The following is a 13,766-nucleotide window of genomic DNA, read 5'->3' on the forward strand; positions in this document are numbered from 1 at the left end:
CTTCATCCAACCTGGCCTTGAACACTGCCAGGGATGGAGCATTCACAACCTCCCTGGGCAACCGATTCCAGTGCCTCACCAACCTAACAGGAAAGAATTTCTTCCTTATATCCAATCTAAATTTCCCCCGTTTAAGTTTAAACACATTACCCCTTGTCCTGTCACTACAGTCCCTGAGGAAGAGTCCATCCCCAGCATCCCTATAGGCCTCCTTCAGATACAAGAAGGCTGCTATGAGGTGTCCATGCAGCCTTCTCTTCTCCAGGCTGAAAAGCCCCAACTTCCTCAGCCTGTCTTCATACAGGAGGTGCTCCAGTCCCCTGATCATCCTCGTGGCCCTCCTCTGGACTTGTTCCAACAGTTCCATGTCCTTTTTATGTTGAGGACACCAGAACTGCACACAGTACTCCAGGTGAGGTCTCACAAGAGCAGAGTACAGGGGCAGGATCACCTCCTTCGACCTGCTGGTCACGCTCCTTTTGATGCAGCCCAGGATATGGTTGGCTTTCTGTGCTGCAAGCACACACTGAAGCAGGCTCATGTTCATTTTCTCATTGACCAGCACCCCCAAGTCCTTCTCCGCAGGGCCACTCTACATCTCCTCTCTGCCCAGCCTGTAGCTGTGCCTGGGATTGCTCCAACCCAGGTGTAGGACCTTGCACTTGTCGTGGTTAAACTTCATAAGGTTGGCATCAGCCCCCCTCACAAGCGTGTCGAGGTCCCTCTGTATGGCATTCCTTCCTTCCAGAATATCAACCGGACCACACAGCTTGGTGTCATCGGCAAACTTGCTGAGGGCGCACTCAATCCCACAGTCCATGTCAGCGACAAAGATGTTAAACAGGACCGGTCCCAACACCGATCCCTGAGGGACACCATTCGTTACCAGTCTCCAGCCAAACATTGAGCCATTGACCACAACTCTTTGTGTGAGGCCATCCAGCCAGTTCTTTATCCACCAAGTGGTCCCCCTATCAAATTGATATCTCTCCAATTTAGAGACAAGGATGTCATGCAGGGCAGTGTCGAACACTTTGCACAAGTCCAGGTAGAGGACATCAACTGCTCTATCCCTGTCCATCAGTTCTGTAGCCCCATCATAGAAGGCCACCAAATTGGTCAGGCAGGATTTCCCTTTAGTGAAGCCATGCTGGCTGTCACCAAGCACCTTGTTGTTTTCCATGTGCCTCAGCATGTCTTCCAGGAGAATGTGCTCCAAGATTTTGCCAGGCACAGAGGTGAGACTGACTGGTCTGTAATTCCCCGGGTCTTCCATTTTCCCCTTCTTGAAAATGGGGGCAATATTTCCCTTTTTCCAGTTGTTGCGAACTTCACCTGACTGCCATGATTTTTCAAATATGATGGACGGTGGCTTAGCAACTTCATTCGCCAGTTAAACTTTGGCTCAAAATATTAAGTTGCTTTAATGGCAGCTAAAACATTTGGGGATTTTTTTTTAAATTTGGTTGTAATTTCTGGTGCATTTAGCAGCTCCTGTTAATCTTACAGGTCATGTGCCGAAAGTCATGGTGAACCAAAGGAGTCGCAGACTGGGCATCTCTGTTTCAGATGCACTTGCAAGAAAATCACACAGCCCCACTGAACTTGGGTACCTTAAAAATCATAGTTTCTGACTTACTGGATTTTACTTTGCTTCTAAATTAAAAAGAAAAAAAAAGAAAAAAAGCATTACCTTCTTCCTTTCTTTTCTTTGCTTCTTCTTCACTTCTCTCTTTAGCCTTCAATGCTTCATCTGCTTTAGCTAAGAAGAAATACAAGTGTTACAATTAGTTAATTTATCTTGCCAAACAACATTTCCTATGGTTTCAACCCAATTTTAGATTCCTTTTTGTAGGTCCCACAATGAAGTAGATGTGCACGAAAGAACAGAATTTGGTTCTAGATGTATTTTCTTTAAAGATTCTACAACAGTTAAGACAACAGCATAAGTGATATTATGGAGAGTAATTTTTGCACACAATACTGGATCGATACAAATCTCTGGATTTCTTTTTCTGTGAAATAAAACTTTTAAGAGTTTTTTTCTTTTTTCTTAAACACAAATCCCCCCTCCCTACTTGTCCCCAAACCGAATCTTTATAGGTTTGGTGCAGTGCATTTAAATGCAGTGCATTTAAAAACCAAAAGATTTGCTACCATAGTGAGTAATCCGTAAGACCTCTATGGAGGATAAAACAGAAGCCAAACAGTATTTTCAGGGATGCAGAGTTGCAGTTAGCATTTAAAATTTAAAATAAGAGTCAAATACCTATTACTTAGTATTAAATTAGGTAGTATAATTTTCTCTTCACTGCAATTCATAGCAGCGCTACTTTACTCATGTTATGACAGTATTCTTCAAAAAAAATCTTTTTCCCTCTAGAAACCTCTTCCCTTATTACTTAATTATCTACTAGTTGCTCAACTGCAGGGGTTTTCAAACACTTTACTACAGATGTTAAAGAAGATTAAAAATATACAGCACAGTAACAAGGGACTATCAATATACTCTGTAAATTAATTAAATTTCTGTTCTAGCACATCATTTATTCCAAAGCATTAATGTCTCAAAGGAGCCATTCTCTTTTATTGCCATCTCACTGCCTGATGAGTGAACTAAGTGAGAATAAGTCTCTAATAGCATTATACTTGATGAAATATTAAGTTTTAAAAAGTATCACCATGTCAAAAGGAAAAGAACCAAAAAGAAACAGAATTTGGAACTTAAACCAGCCTTCTTAGGTAATAAAATCACCATAAACTGTGGTGCAAATAGTAAATGCTTATTCAGTTTTGCAAATACTTAGTCCTACCACCTCGTGAATTAACCAATACTTTGTGAAAACAACATTCAGTTCATGAGTGGGGTGTCTTCTGACCCTGGTTTCTTTTTGTAGCCAGTAGCTACACCTTCTTAAAATACACAAACAGCGGTGTTACAAAATGATAGAAGTAATTACGTAGACATCTGTTTCCATTTAAATGCTTTTATACATATTTAGGCTACATTTAATGTAATGAAATATTAAAACTTTTCTGCCAATGGAGATCATTACAAGAATCTATTAAATCAGATAATAAAAACAAACTGCTAGTAACTCTAAAGACTTTTACTTCATTTACACTTTATTCTCCTTGGTAAAAGGACAAGGATAATAGAAATTCCATTTAAATTCAATTTTGGTTATATGTGTAATTGCAGATATACCCCTTGAGTCATGTAAAATGCTCAGCTTATGTTTCTTTCAAATTATCCCGGTCAGATTCACATTCTACTCCTTACAACTGTCTTCAATATGTATTAGCAGAGCTCATTAGGCTGAAATTTAATAATGCAAACATCAGGTGGATTTCAAGAACCTCCATTATCAACACAAGATGGATTGCTCATATAGCTCTTGGGCCAACTGGGCACAATTTAGATTCAATAAACTACCATGCCTAAATTTGATTTATCTGTTCCACTATGCTACTTTGTTCTTCCTCGCCAATTTGTTGCTGCACAGGAACGATTCATTGGATAACTCAATGGTTATCCAAGGCAAAAAAATTATTAAAACACACATGAAAGATGTTGCTGGTCTGTGACTAAATTTCTGTTTTGTATTTGTTATCTCTACATCATTAATTTCCAGCCCGTGTGACTATAGTTAAAACTTATGCTAGCTGAAAAAGAGCTCTCCTTTGTAGTCCTGGGTAATTATACGGACAATGTAGCAATTTAGGAAGCATCACGAGGACAATTCTCTACACAAAATTGCTCATTAACAACAATTTAACATACCTCATAAATCTACAGAGCATTATGTTTCCCAGGTTACAGGGCACTGTCCATTACGACTAACGAAAGTCACTGAACTCAGGTGTTGCTTTAAGAATTTAATGCTAACAATTCTCTTAAGTATTTTAAGTTTTCTGTCATAGAATCATAGAATAGTTAGGGTTGGAAAGGACCTCAAGATCATCTAGTTCCAACCCCCCTGCCATGGGCAGGGACACCTCATATTAAACCATCTCACCCAAGGCTTCGTCCAACCTGGCCTTGAACACTGCCAGGGATGGAGCATTCACAGCCTCCCTGGGCAACCGATTCCAGTGCCTCACCACCCTCACAGGAAAGAATTTCCTCCTTATACCCAATCTAAACTTCCCCTGTTTAAGTTTGAACCCATTACCCCTTGTCCTGTCACTACAGTCCCTGATGAAGAGTCCCTTCCCAGCATCCCTATAGGCCCCCTTAAGATACTGGAAGGCTGCTATGAGGTCTCCACGCAGCCTTCTCTTCTCCAGGCTGAACAGCCCCAACTTTCTCAGCCTGTCTTCACACGGGAGGTGCTCCAGTCCCCTGATCATCCTCGTGGCCCTCCTCTGGACTTGTTCCAGCAGTTCCATGTCCTTTTTATGTTGAGGACACCAGAACTGCACACAATACTCCAGGTGAGGTCTCACGAGAGCAGAGTAGAGGGGCAGGATCACCTCCTTCGATCTGCTGGTCACGCTCCTCTTGATGCAGCCCAGGATACGGTTGGCTTTCTGGGCTGCGAGCACACACTGCCGGCTCATGCTCAGTTTCTCATCGACCAGCACCCCCAAGTCCTTCTCTGCAGGGCTGCTCTGAATCTCTTCATTATTCACTGGCAGAGCACCACTAAAACCTGAGATTTATTTTGATCAAATCAAGTTGTGGTTAAACAACAATAAAAGATCCTGACAACTTATTTTATGCACCTTCTCTATATACCCAAGCACTACTATGTCCTTACACCATAATTTAAGAGTGTGCAAGACCACAGACAGCCCATGCTGGCCACTTACACTCACAAGCACTTTAAAAGACCTTATGTTTGGAAGAGAAGCCAGTTCTCCTGCAATGCACTTCCCTTTAGCCTGAGTAGGACAGACAGCTGCTTATCACCCCACATCAAAGAAGTCACTTCAGCAAAAGTCTGGGTGTAATTGATCCAGGGAGTTGGAGTGCTGAGATTGATCCTGAAACTGGGCTTCCTGCATGGATAAACAGCCAGCATGACAAAAGCCTGACTGCCTACAAAGCTTTCTAAAATAAAAAATAAATAAATGAAGAGGTGCTCAAGCTTGCAGCATTTAAGAGCTCATCCAACCCCGGATAAAATTACAATTCTATTGATTTTTTTGTTCTCTGAAGGATGCAAAAATGACACATGGAAGATGTTTCACATGTTTTGCTACGTTAAAATAGTAAGTTGTGAAATGCAGATATTTGCCAGCAGTTAGTGGACTATTAATACAAGTATAACAAGAAGAAGGAACATTTTAGTAATTTCCAGGTGTCCTTTATAGAAAGGCTTGCTCCAGCCTTGCTGGGATCAGCGGCTCATTACACTGGATGCAGCACAAAGGAAGACAAAATAATTCCTATCTTTGCAGTGAGAATAAACCATGAGCAAAGAGTATGAACACGCTACTCAGACAAATAAACACAAAGCAGAAGTGGAACAATATTGCTAAGTTGCAACAAAGGCACTAACATTTAATTAAAACTAAGCTACATTAAGTATCGTCTCTGTTACTAGAAAAACAAACAACAAACTAAGACCAAAAGACCCTTCATGTTTCCATATGCACTAATATCTTAAATCTGAATATGAGAACGTGTTTTGAAACTCAGACTAGCTCTTTGATCAGCTTTATTTCACCTGCTTTCCAAACCTGATAACTACATAACTAGAAACCCAACCTGTGTCACAGCCCTTTCTGAAGAGGCAAAGGCAATTGCCATGGATTTGGAGAGCAGTTGAGGCTGCTGCCCGTTCGAGTGGAGAGATTCCTAATGGAAATGCAGGTTGCCTGCCAGACATGCAACTTTGGTTCCTGTTGAGAAGCAATTATTACGTACAGATCAACAACTGTGGATCAATGAACGGTAGGTAATTCCCTGGGGCCTTGACTGGAGGGATGAACTAGGTCCACTCTTTTGACTTGCTTTAACCCATTCAGTGCAGATCTGCAATGCCAGCTGATCTTTGGCTTATGCTAAAAAGTGGGGAGAAAGAAGAGACACAAAGGAGAGAGACGAAAAGAAGGAGGGGAGGGGAAGGAAAGGGAAGGAAAAAAAGAGGATGATTTTGTATACTTTCCAGTTTGGGAAAGAAGGAGGGTAGGTGTTTTGATGTCTCCTTGATATCATCTGTAAAATTTTGAAGATGGAATGAGACATCAAAAATTAAATATAAGAACAAAGAAGAGCAATTTGGGAGCCGAGGAGAAACACTAGGCCATAATACCAGCTGATACAAATGAGCATAGCTTTACCAACTTCATCTGTAGATCCCATGAATTATCGCATGCTTTGTGTTACCGATATTTTGCAGAAATACTTAGGTTTATGTTCTGACACTCTGCCATTCAAGCAGACTCTACTTGCTTATGTACCAAATATTCACTCACACAGAATGTCAGGTTCCTGTCTATTTTCCCCATCCCAGCTTTCTATAATCACCTAGATTTTCCTCTTTAATTCTTTCTTCTTAACTAATTCTATTAATTCAGAGCCCTCTTCCCTTTAAATTGTTACTCGGTTACAGAAAAAAAAAATCTCACAAGAAATACCCCCTCACTTCAGAGAAGAAAGTATTTTTAATGAGCTACAAGCACTAAATGATCTATGCCCCTCCTAAATCATACAATATGCTTCCTGTTCTCCTATAACTTCATAATTTTTTACCTACAAGCAAAATCCAGGAAAGGAAATAAAAATGAAAAAGAAGAATAGGAAGAAAAAAACCAGAAAACTACAAAACCTGAACGATCTCATAGGTTTAAGAAAATATTTTAAGTTCAAAACATTAAGCATGATCTTGTTTCCTTCTACTAACACGGTATGACATGTATTTGACATACATTTAACAGTTACATTACTACTTGGTGCCTTCTCTCTTCCCAACAACCATCTCAGGTCATTATCTAATTAACGTGCTTCATTCAGTGCCTACTGAAATCAGCCACACTTCCCTCATATTTATTTAACTTCACAGTTTGCATAAATAAGTTATACAAATTGTCACACTGATGATAACTGATAACGAGAAAATGAAAACACCCCACATGCTAAGCACTCCATCATTGTGATGGAGCATAGGAGACTCCCAGGTGCCCAGGAAGCACCAGGGAAACCCCAGGAGAACCTGAGGTTCAATTAATTTTGTTGTCTAATATCAAATTCCACTGTACCCTGCATGGCTTTGAAGCAGTGACTTTTCGGCCAACCAAGACTGGGCACAGGGTCATCCCCACATATAACAGGCACATGAAAGCCTGACAAATATTTCTCTAACCAAAAGCCCTTGGTATTATGATCAAAGAAAAAGGATGGTCACCAATGAGCCTGACAATTTTCAAGGTGGAGTGAAAAAAACCCTTTATGAACAGGAGCAAAAGTACTACTTACACTCCTCAAAATTGAAATGATTATGCTTATGCAATGAAAATGAGATAAATTATTTTAAAATGTCCAGCTTAATGACAATGCACAAAGGAAAAACAAAATACCAACGTTTGGTGAAATGCAAATTGATGTATTAATAATTTGAACAAGTTCCCTAGTTGCAACACATGCAACTTCAATAAAACTCTTAAATCCTAACAATACCCTCGAGTTTCTTTCCAACCACTGCATCCAGTATTTTCTAAATAATTTCAGAGCCACTTCTTTAAAAGAGTTTTACTGAACCAGCTTCCAGCTGCTGCCATGCTCCAACATATGAGCTTGAAGCATGGGCAGGATGCCTCAAGCCGTCACAGGGTCTACTGCATCAACCTGACACAATCCATTTCCCTAAGGTAAAAAGACAAATACATTATTAGATGAACCATCAGTGTGGAAACAGTCAGCATCCTCCCAGAACTGCAACATGTGTACTTTAAATGGCAACAGGGTTATTTCAAGCAGCAGACTGGCCAGGATGGTAACCTTGACAGAGTTCTATGGCTATTTCGAACTCCTGAAGTTTGGCCAGATCAGGAAGGACCCAGCACAGTGTGGCACCGGAACATCTTGTCTCCAGTGTGTGGTGCCCTGGGATGCCCATATGACCCTTCACTATGAGCACACAAGAGCAATCGAACTGTACATTCTGGAGCTTCCCTGATGCTTCCTGAGCACCTGAAGTCTCCCATGCTCCGTCGCTATGACAAAAGCTGCACCACGTGGCAAGCAAGCAAGCACAGAACGGGACGGATGTTGGGAATGGAGCAGATTTACCCTCTATGTGCTTCATTCTTGAGCACAGCAAGAGGGCAAAGCAACAGTGGTTAAAATGTCCTAAATGTAAGTGATAACCAAGAGAAACAGCTGTGAGTCTACTGAGGAGATGCATCATGCGCATGTGGGAAGGGAGCAGGCAGAAGTAGACTGGTACCTAAGCAGCCCCATGTTTTCAGAACCAAATATTTCAACCCCTATTTTCACAAGGTTTCACAATAGAGTGCTATTGGAATCTCTAAAATCACTGGTCTAACAATGGTCTGTATCTAGCTAATAGTTTAAATAGTTAAAAGTATGGTATACAAACATGCCTTCAAGTTTTTCTTTGCCTACATACTGAAATTAAAAATAAATAAATAAATCCCTAAAGTATCTTAAAATGCAATGCTCATTATTGGACAGAAAGTATTGTTTTAACTATACTTTAAAGCTATAGCTGCTTAATTGTACTAGCAGTTCATTTTCTTTGCTGGTTACTTAGCCTTGCTAATGCTTTAAACCTCCTCATCAGTTCACATAGCACTAAGGAGCCAATGGCCACCTTTAGCTTACCAGGAAGGTGTACAAAACCATGCCTGCAAAAATCAATAGATTCTGTATTGAAACATGCTGTCTTACTGCATGACATGCTAACAGGAAATGTTGTAACAACCTCTTTGAAAAGTACAGCATATGAGAAAAAAAGGGCAAAAAAATGCAGCAGCTTTTCCAGAGGGGAAAGAAAAACAAAGACGGAAAGCAAATCGTCTTCACAAATAAATCATCTTCTAAATAGCATAAACAAAATGCATCAGCCCGTCTCCGCTTGAGAGCTGCTAAAACTAGTGGTTTTCAATGCTTTTGTGAAGATGCAGTGTATGGGTATCATCATTACTGCTACACTTAGTTCTATGAAAAGCATGTCTCCCAAGTCACAAAGACAAGACAAAGTCCTATAACATATGTATAATATTGTTTTCTCTTAATTATTGAGTATGAGAAAACTGGGAAATTAACAGCAACAAAATTGAACTTCAATTTCAAATCGCAGCAGTTTCTCTTCATGTATTCTGCAGCACAGCGAGATGAGGATTTTCCCCAGGCTTTCACTATCAATTTCTCATCTGTAGATAACAGCAGCATTCATCTGCATTAATATTTTTGAACACGTGAGCACAGAGCTGTTCACTGCTTATGGTTACTGCTTAAAAAATGACTGGGTATAGGCCCCATGGCCTCTGCCTGCATGAACCAAGTGCCATGATGGACCTGGAGGGAGCACAGTAGCGACTCAGCACCTCGCTAAGAAAGGAAAACTCCAATGGCAGCTGGAGTGGGACAGGGACCAGCCTCCCGCCAGGCCACGGGTGTCTCCAGTATTGCTCCTGGCAAGTGGGATGGGCCATGCAGCCGTCTGTCTTTGCTAACAAGGCTGGTGATCAATGTGCATGGCTTCCCAGCCAAAGTCCATTTGAGGTATTCATACTCTAAAGTAATTTGAATAACTTAATTCCTCAAAAGAGCCACACTGGAGAGTATTGCCAAGCCCGACATTCCCTCTCGTGCTTCAGGCAGCTACACTTCAACCTTTGTAAAAGCCGTGCCTATGCCCTGTGTAAATCAGATTGGGAGCAAGATACAGTGCTGGAGTAGGATTCTCTAACGCAGTTCAGCAGCTCTGTCAGTGATGGCGGGTGCTCACCAGACTGACCCCTGGGATGGTGGAACTGCTTGGGTTTTGGGAAGCACAGAGCCATTCCCTGATGGATGGGCATGTCAGAGTGATGCTTTCACCCTGATCAGCCTTGCGCTGCGCCAAGGGAAAATAGTTTCAAGCAAAGATGCTAATTAAAAGAAATCAGAAGAATATTAATTATTTCAAGGTAGAAATAGGGCAGGTGCTGTTTTGGGGGTGCAAAGGACATTTCAGCAGAAAGAAAGAGCTACCCTGCAGCACAGCCCTCTCCAGCACCATGGGAGAAGTGTGGAAGGTACAGGGAAGAGGCTCAGCTCTGTGCTGCCATATAATTTGATTTACCAGTAAAATTAAAGAAGAGGCGTGTTAGAACACTCACCAAATGCAGAGTGCAAGTTGTTTGGGGGAAAAGAAAAACTAAAAACAAACCCAATCAAGAAACAAACCATAATTGTGGACTTTCCAACTCTTCAGGCTTAAAAATGCGGCTATATATTTCCAGACATATCTGAACAAAAGGCAGAACACAAACTTAGAACACACATACAGACATTACATCTGAAATGCAGCCAAGCCATCCACGATGCTAATCAGGACTTAACTATTGCCTTTAAACACAAACATTTTTGCACTTATAAAATATTCAGTCAGCTCGCACACAGAAATACAAGTATAACCCATTATTAATTTACAAGACCTTATTTAATTTACATGCTATTTTTCTCTAGTATATTAAATTTATCAAGGCTTGTAGAAATCCTCTCTGCTGAATATTCATACACTGACATGTAAAGTTATCTATTATACATCCAAAAAACTTCCAACACAAATTCAAAACAACTACTTTTTCAGCTATTTCCTAAGGCACGAACAGAAGAAACAGAGTCTAATAGCTGTTAGTTCCAAACCAGAAGTGACAACACCATACTCATTTTTATTGTACGATATTTATGCCATTTTTCTACACTTTTGTCTTTTTACTTTGTGCTAAAATAACATTTCCCCCAAATATAAATAGCACAAACGTTCGGGCAGCCACTTGTCTAGTTCATCCATGGGTCATGGTCCCTAACCCTGTTGTGATGGCTTCGTTTAGCACTGTCCACTCTCATTACATGGCAGCTGACTAATACATTATGATACTGAAACATGAGAAGTTCCTGCAATCGCTGTCTGAAGTATTACACATAATTATGCCACTGACTTTTATTACAGGTACTGGAGATGCCCAAATGTGATGGTGGGTGCAGGACCTCAGTGCTCCCTTCTCCAGCTCTGTAGGTTGTGGTTACAAATTGCCCCTAAGCACAAATCTTTATTTCCAGTTTCTCTGCTTCCCCAGGGAAGAACACCCAGCGTTGTATTTGGCTGGGAGAACTTATCCCACCAATTCCTCCTGGTGTAGGGCCATACTACACCTTTATTTTTCATCCTGTTAGCAGCATTCCTGTTCAGTTCTCTTCCCTTAGTGATTTTGAAAGTATTTCCTTACTTTGGTATAATGTCTCCCACTACAGTGCATCTAGTGAGTGTCTGCCAGCACCCATGTGGGTTTTCCAGAATATTAAACATATTTTTGGTAGGAGATATGTCCAGTGACATGTGACTCACCTTTAAAAACTCAAGCAAAAAACAGATGTTTTCTTCCTCTTGTTCTAATGTTGGGTATAAGCAATATATTTGTGAGGATAACTCCTTTCATGCCAACCAGGCAATTTTTCACTCTTTTCTTTTATTAACTGTTACTATTCTCAAAATGCAGTTTGTGGCCGGCTGCTGGATATAAATGACATGGGGCTATAAGAAAGTAAGGCATAAAAGAGAGAATATCCAATATCATGTATACCTGCCTACCACAAAATAGAAGTTATTCTGCAGTCAAAATGGGTTAAATATTAAACAAACTTCTCTAGAGAGAGGGGAGCACGTACATCGTCGTCCAGAATATTAACATGCTGGTCATAAACCTGTAACGAAAAAATACCCTGAAAAGGCACAAGAGGTGTTGGGAAGCAAAAAGTAAGAGCTGACAGATAAAATCCAGCACTGGCAAGCAGGGCTGACCTCCCCAAAGACTTTCCATATCCCGGTTACTGCCTACTGTATTAAGACTGCCTTTCTCATCACTTAATGCTTATTTTCATCACTTTGCTTAAAATATTGATAATCAATTAGGGCTACGTCTGTTTTGCCACAGAATCTGTGTCACAGTCTATCAGACTGTCAGGGCCAATTCAATCCTCATTCAAAGTTAATTTTTTCTTCATAAATCTGCCTTTGGAGGAGTCATTAGGCGCAGAACATAGCCCGAGGTGCAATCACCTATTCTCTTTCATTAGCGGCAGGCAGGGAAGGTGAGGGAGATTATTAGAACTTTGGAATGATCACAAAGCAGCGTGCTGCCTGTCAGATCCCCCCAACATTTAATTCATCTCGCCAACTCGCCAGTGCGTGCTGCCAACAGTTTTAAATGGACATTATTCATGAACATCTGTGACATGCTGAATATTCTGAAATGGGAATGATGAAAAAGCGGTGCCCCCCTTTGACTTGAAAATTAATTCTATGGTCAAAACAATTAGGAATATAACAAACTTGCTTTGTGATGTTATTTTTAGCCCTCCAAGATATTCCACTTAAAAAGCTATTATTTCAGAAATGTAGGTATATAAACATAAATGTGTACACTCTGGATGGGATAGCACAGTATGTTATGGTATTAAAGAACGATGTGCATTTCCTTTACCATGGAAATAACAAGTTGTTGGGTTAGAGTTTTTTAAGCAATTACTGAATTAGTTAGCTTCACTATCTGGTACGTTGATACGTTTCTAAAACGTAGCCAAATGAGATGACACATTGGATTTTAATATGATGTCATAGTGAATTACAGTGCGCTTTTACTCATGGTGGACAGTAAATTGCAGTATGTGAAACAGATTTCCAAAATCAAATGTATTTATTGCTGCTTCCCTTGTCAAAATGAGCACTCAATGGCCATTACAGCATTTATGGTAAGAATGGCAGAAATACTGGTACAAGAGACTGGCATCCACAGAAATTAAATAAACCCCCTAGAGTCTCTATGCAGCATCCCTTAATACATGCAAAGGTTTTACTTTAAGGAAAAGTAATTTACATTGAGTGAAATAACATGAAGTCGTTCCTTGAATTTTACCACAAAAGTTAAAAGAATAGTAATGTACATTTTCTTCTGTTATTACTATGAAAACTGTGCTATAATTAGCAAACTTCTCACAGCCCTCATCATTCTTCTCCCCAAATATTCTCGCTTTCCAACTGCAAAATTAAGGGCCATATCCTTAGCGAATTCAAGCTGGCACAATTCCACTGACTTCAATAGAGCTCAGCAAATTTACTCCAGCTGAGGATCTGGCACTAAATATTTATTATTATTATTATTATAATAAAAGACTTAATCAGCAGATCTTGGCTGGGTACATTCATCTATTATTTAGTGCATTTATAATTTCTTTCTTTCTCACACACTCTTTCCCACACACACGTCTGATAAAAAATTCAACTGAAATATGTTTTAACACTGAGGATTAATTGGCTTAAATTACTTCTGTGGCTCTTGACTCATCACAGTGGATGCTATTAAATATTGCAAAGATTTGCTTCCATCTCAGAAAAGGCCGTACATTACCAGCTTCGACATCTTGTAATCAAATAATGTTTCACCTAAGACCCACACCCCCCAAACTGCAGCTGAGCCCAGGAAAAGAGCATAATCGAATACAATTCTTGTCTTACCTGATGTTTTGTCTTGGAGAGAAAATTATTTCTTAGAATAATAATTTCAATGGAAATGTTTAAATGGCACCT

The 13,766-nt window shown here is 40.2% G+C and overlaps 1 protein-coding gene across 4 annotated transcripts in view; it reads right to left on the bottom strand.

Moving 5' to 3' along the window:
* The window catches only part of RSRC1 (arginine and serine rich coiled-coil 1), a 172,177-nt gene that overhangs the window by 34,517 nt on the left and 123,894 nt on the right, over positions 1-13,766 (bottom strand). For all 4 annotated transcript variants that reach the window (XM_065674698.1, XM_065674694.1, XM_065674696.1 and 1 more), the window contains one exon: positions 1,694-1,762. In XM_065674698.1, coding sequence (XP_065530770.1) covers positions 1,694-1,762 — 69 coding nt within the window. The remainder of the gene's footprint in view (positions 1-1,693; positions 1,763-13,766) is intronic.

Source organism: Lathamus discolor, chromosome 3, assembly GCF_037157495.1.
Source record: "Lathamus discolor isolate bLatDis1 chromosome 3, bLatDis1.hap1, whole genome shotgun sequence".
NCBI classification, from domain to species: domain Eukaryota; kingdom Metazoa; phylum Chordata; class Aves; order Psittaciformes; family Psittacidae; genus Lathamus; species Lathamus discolor.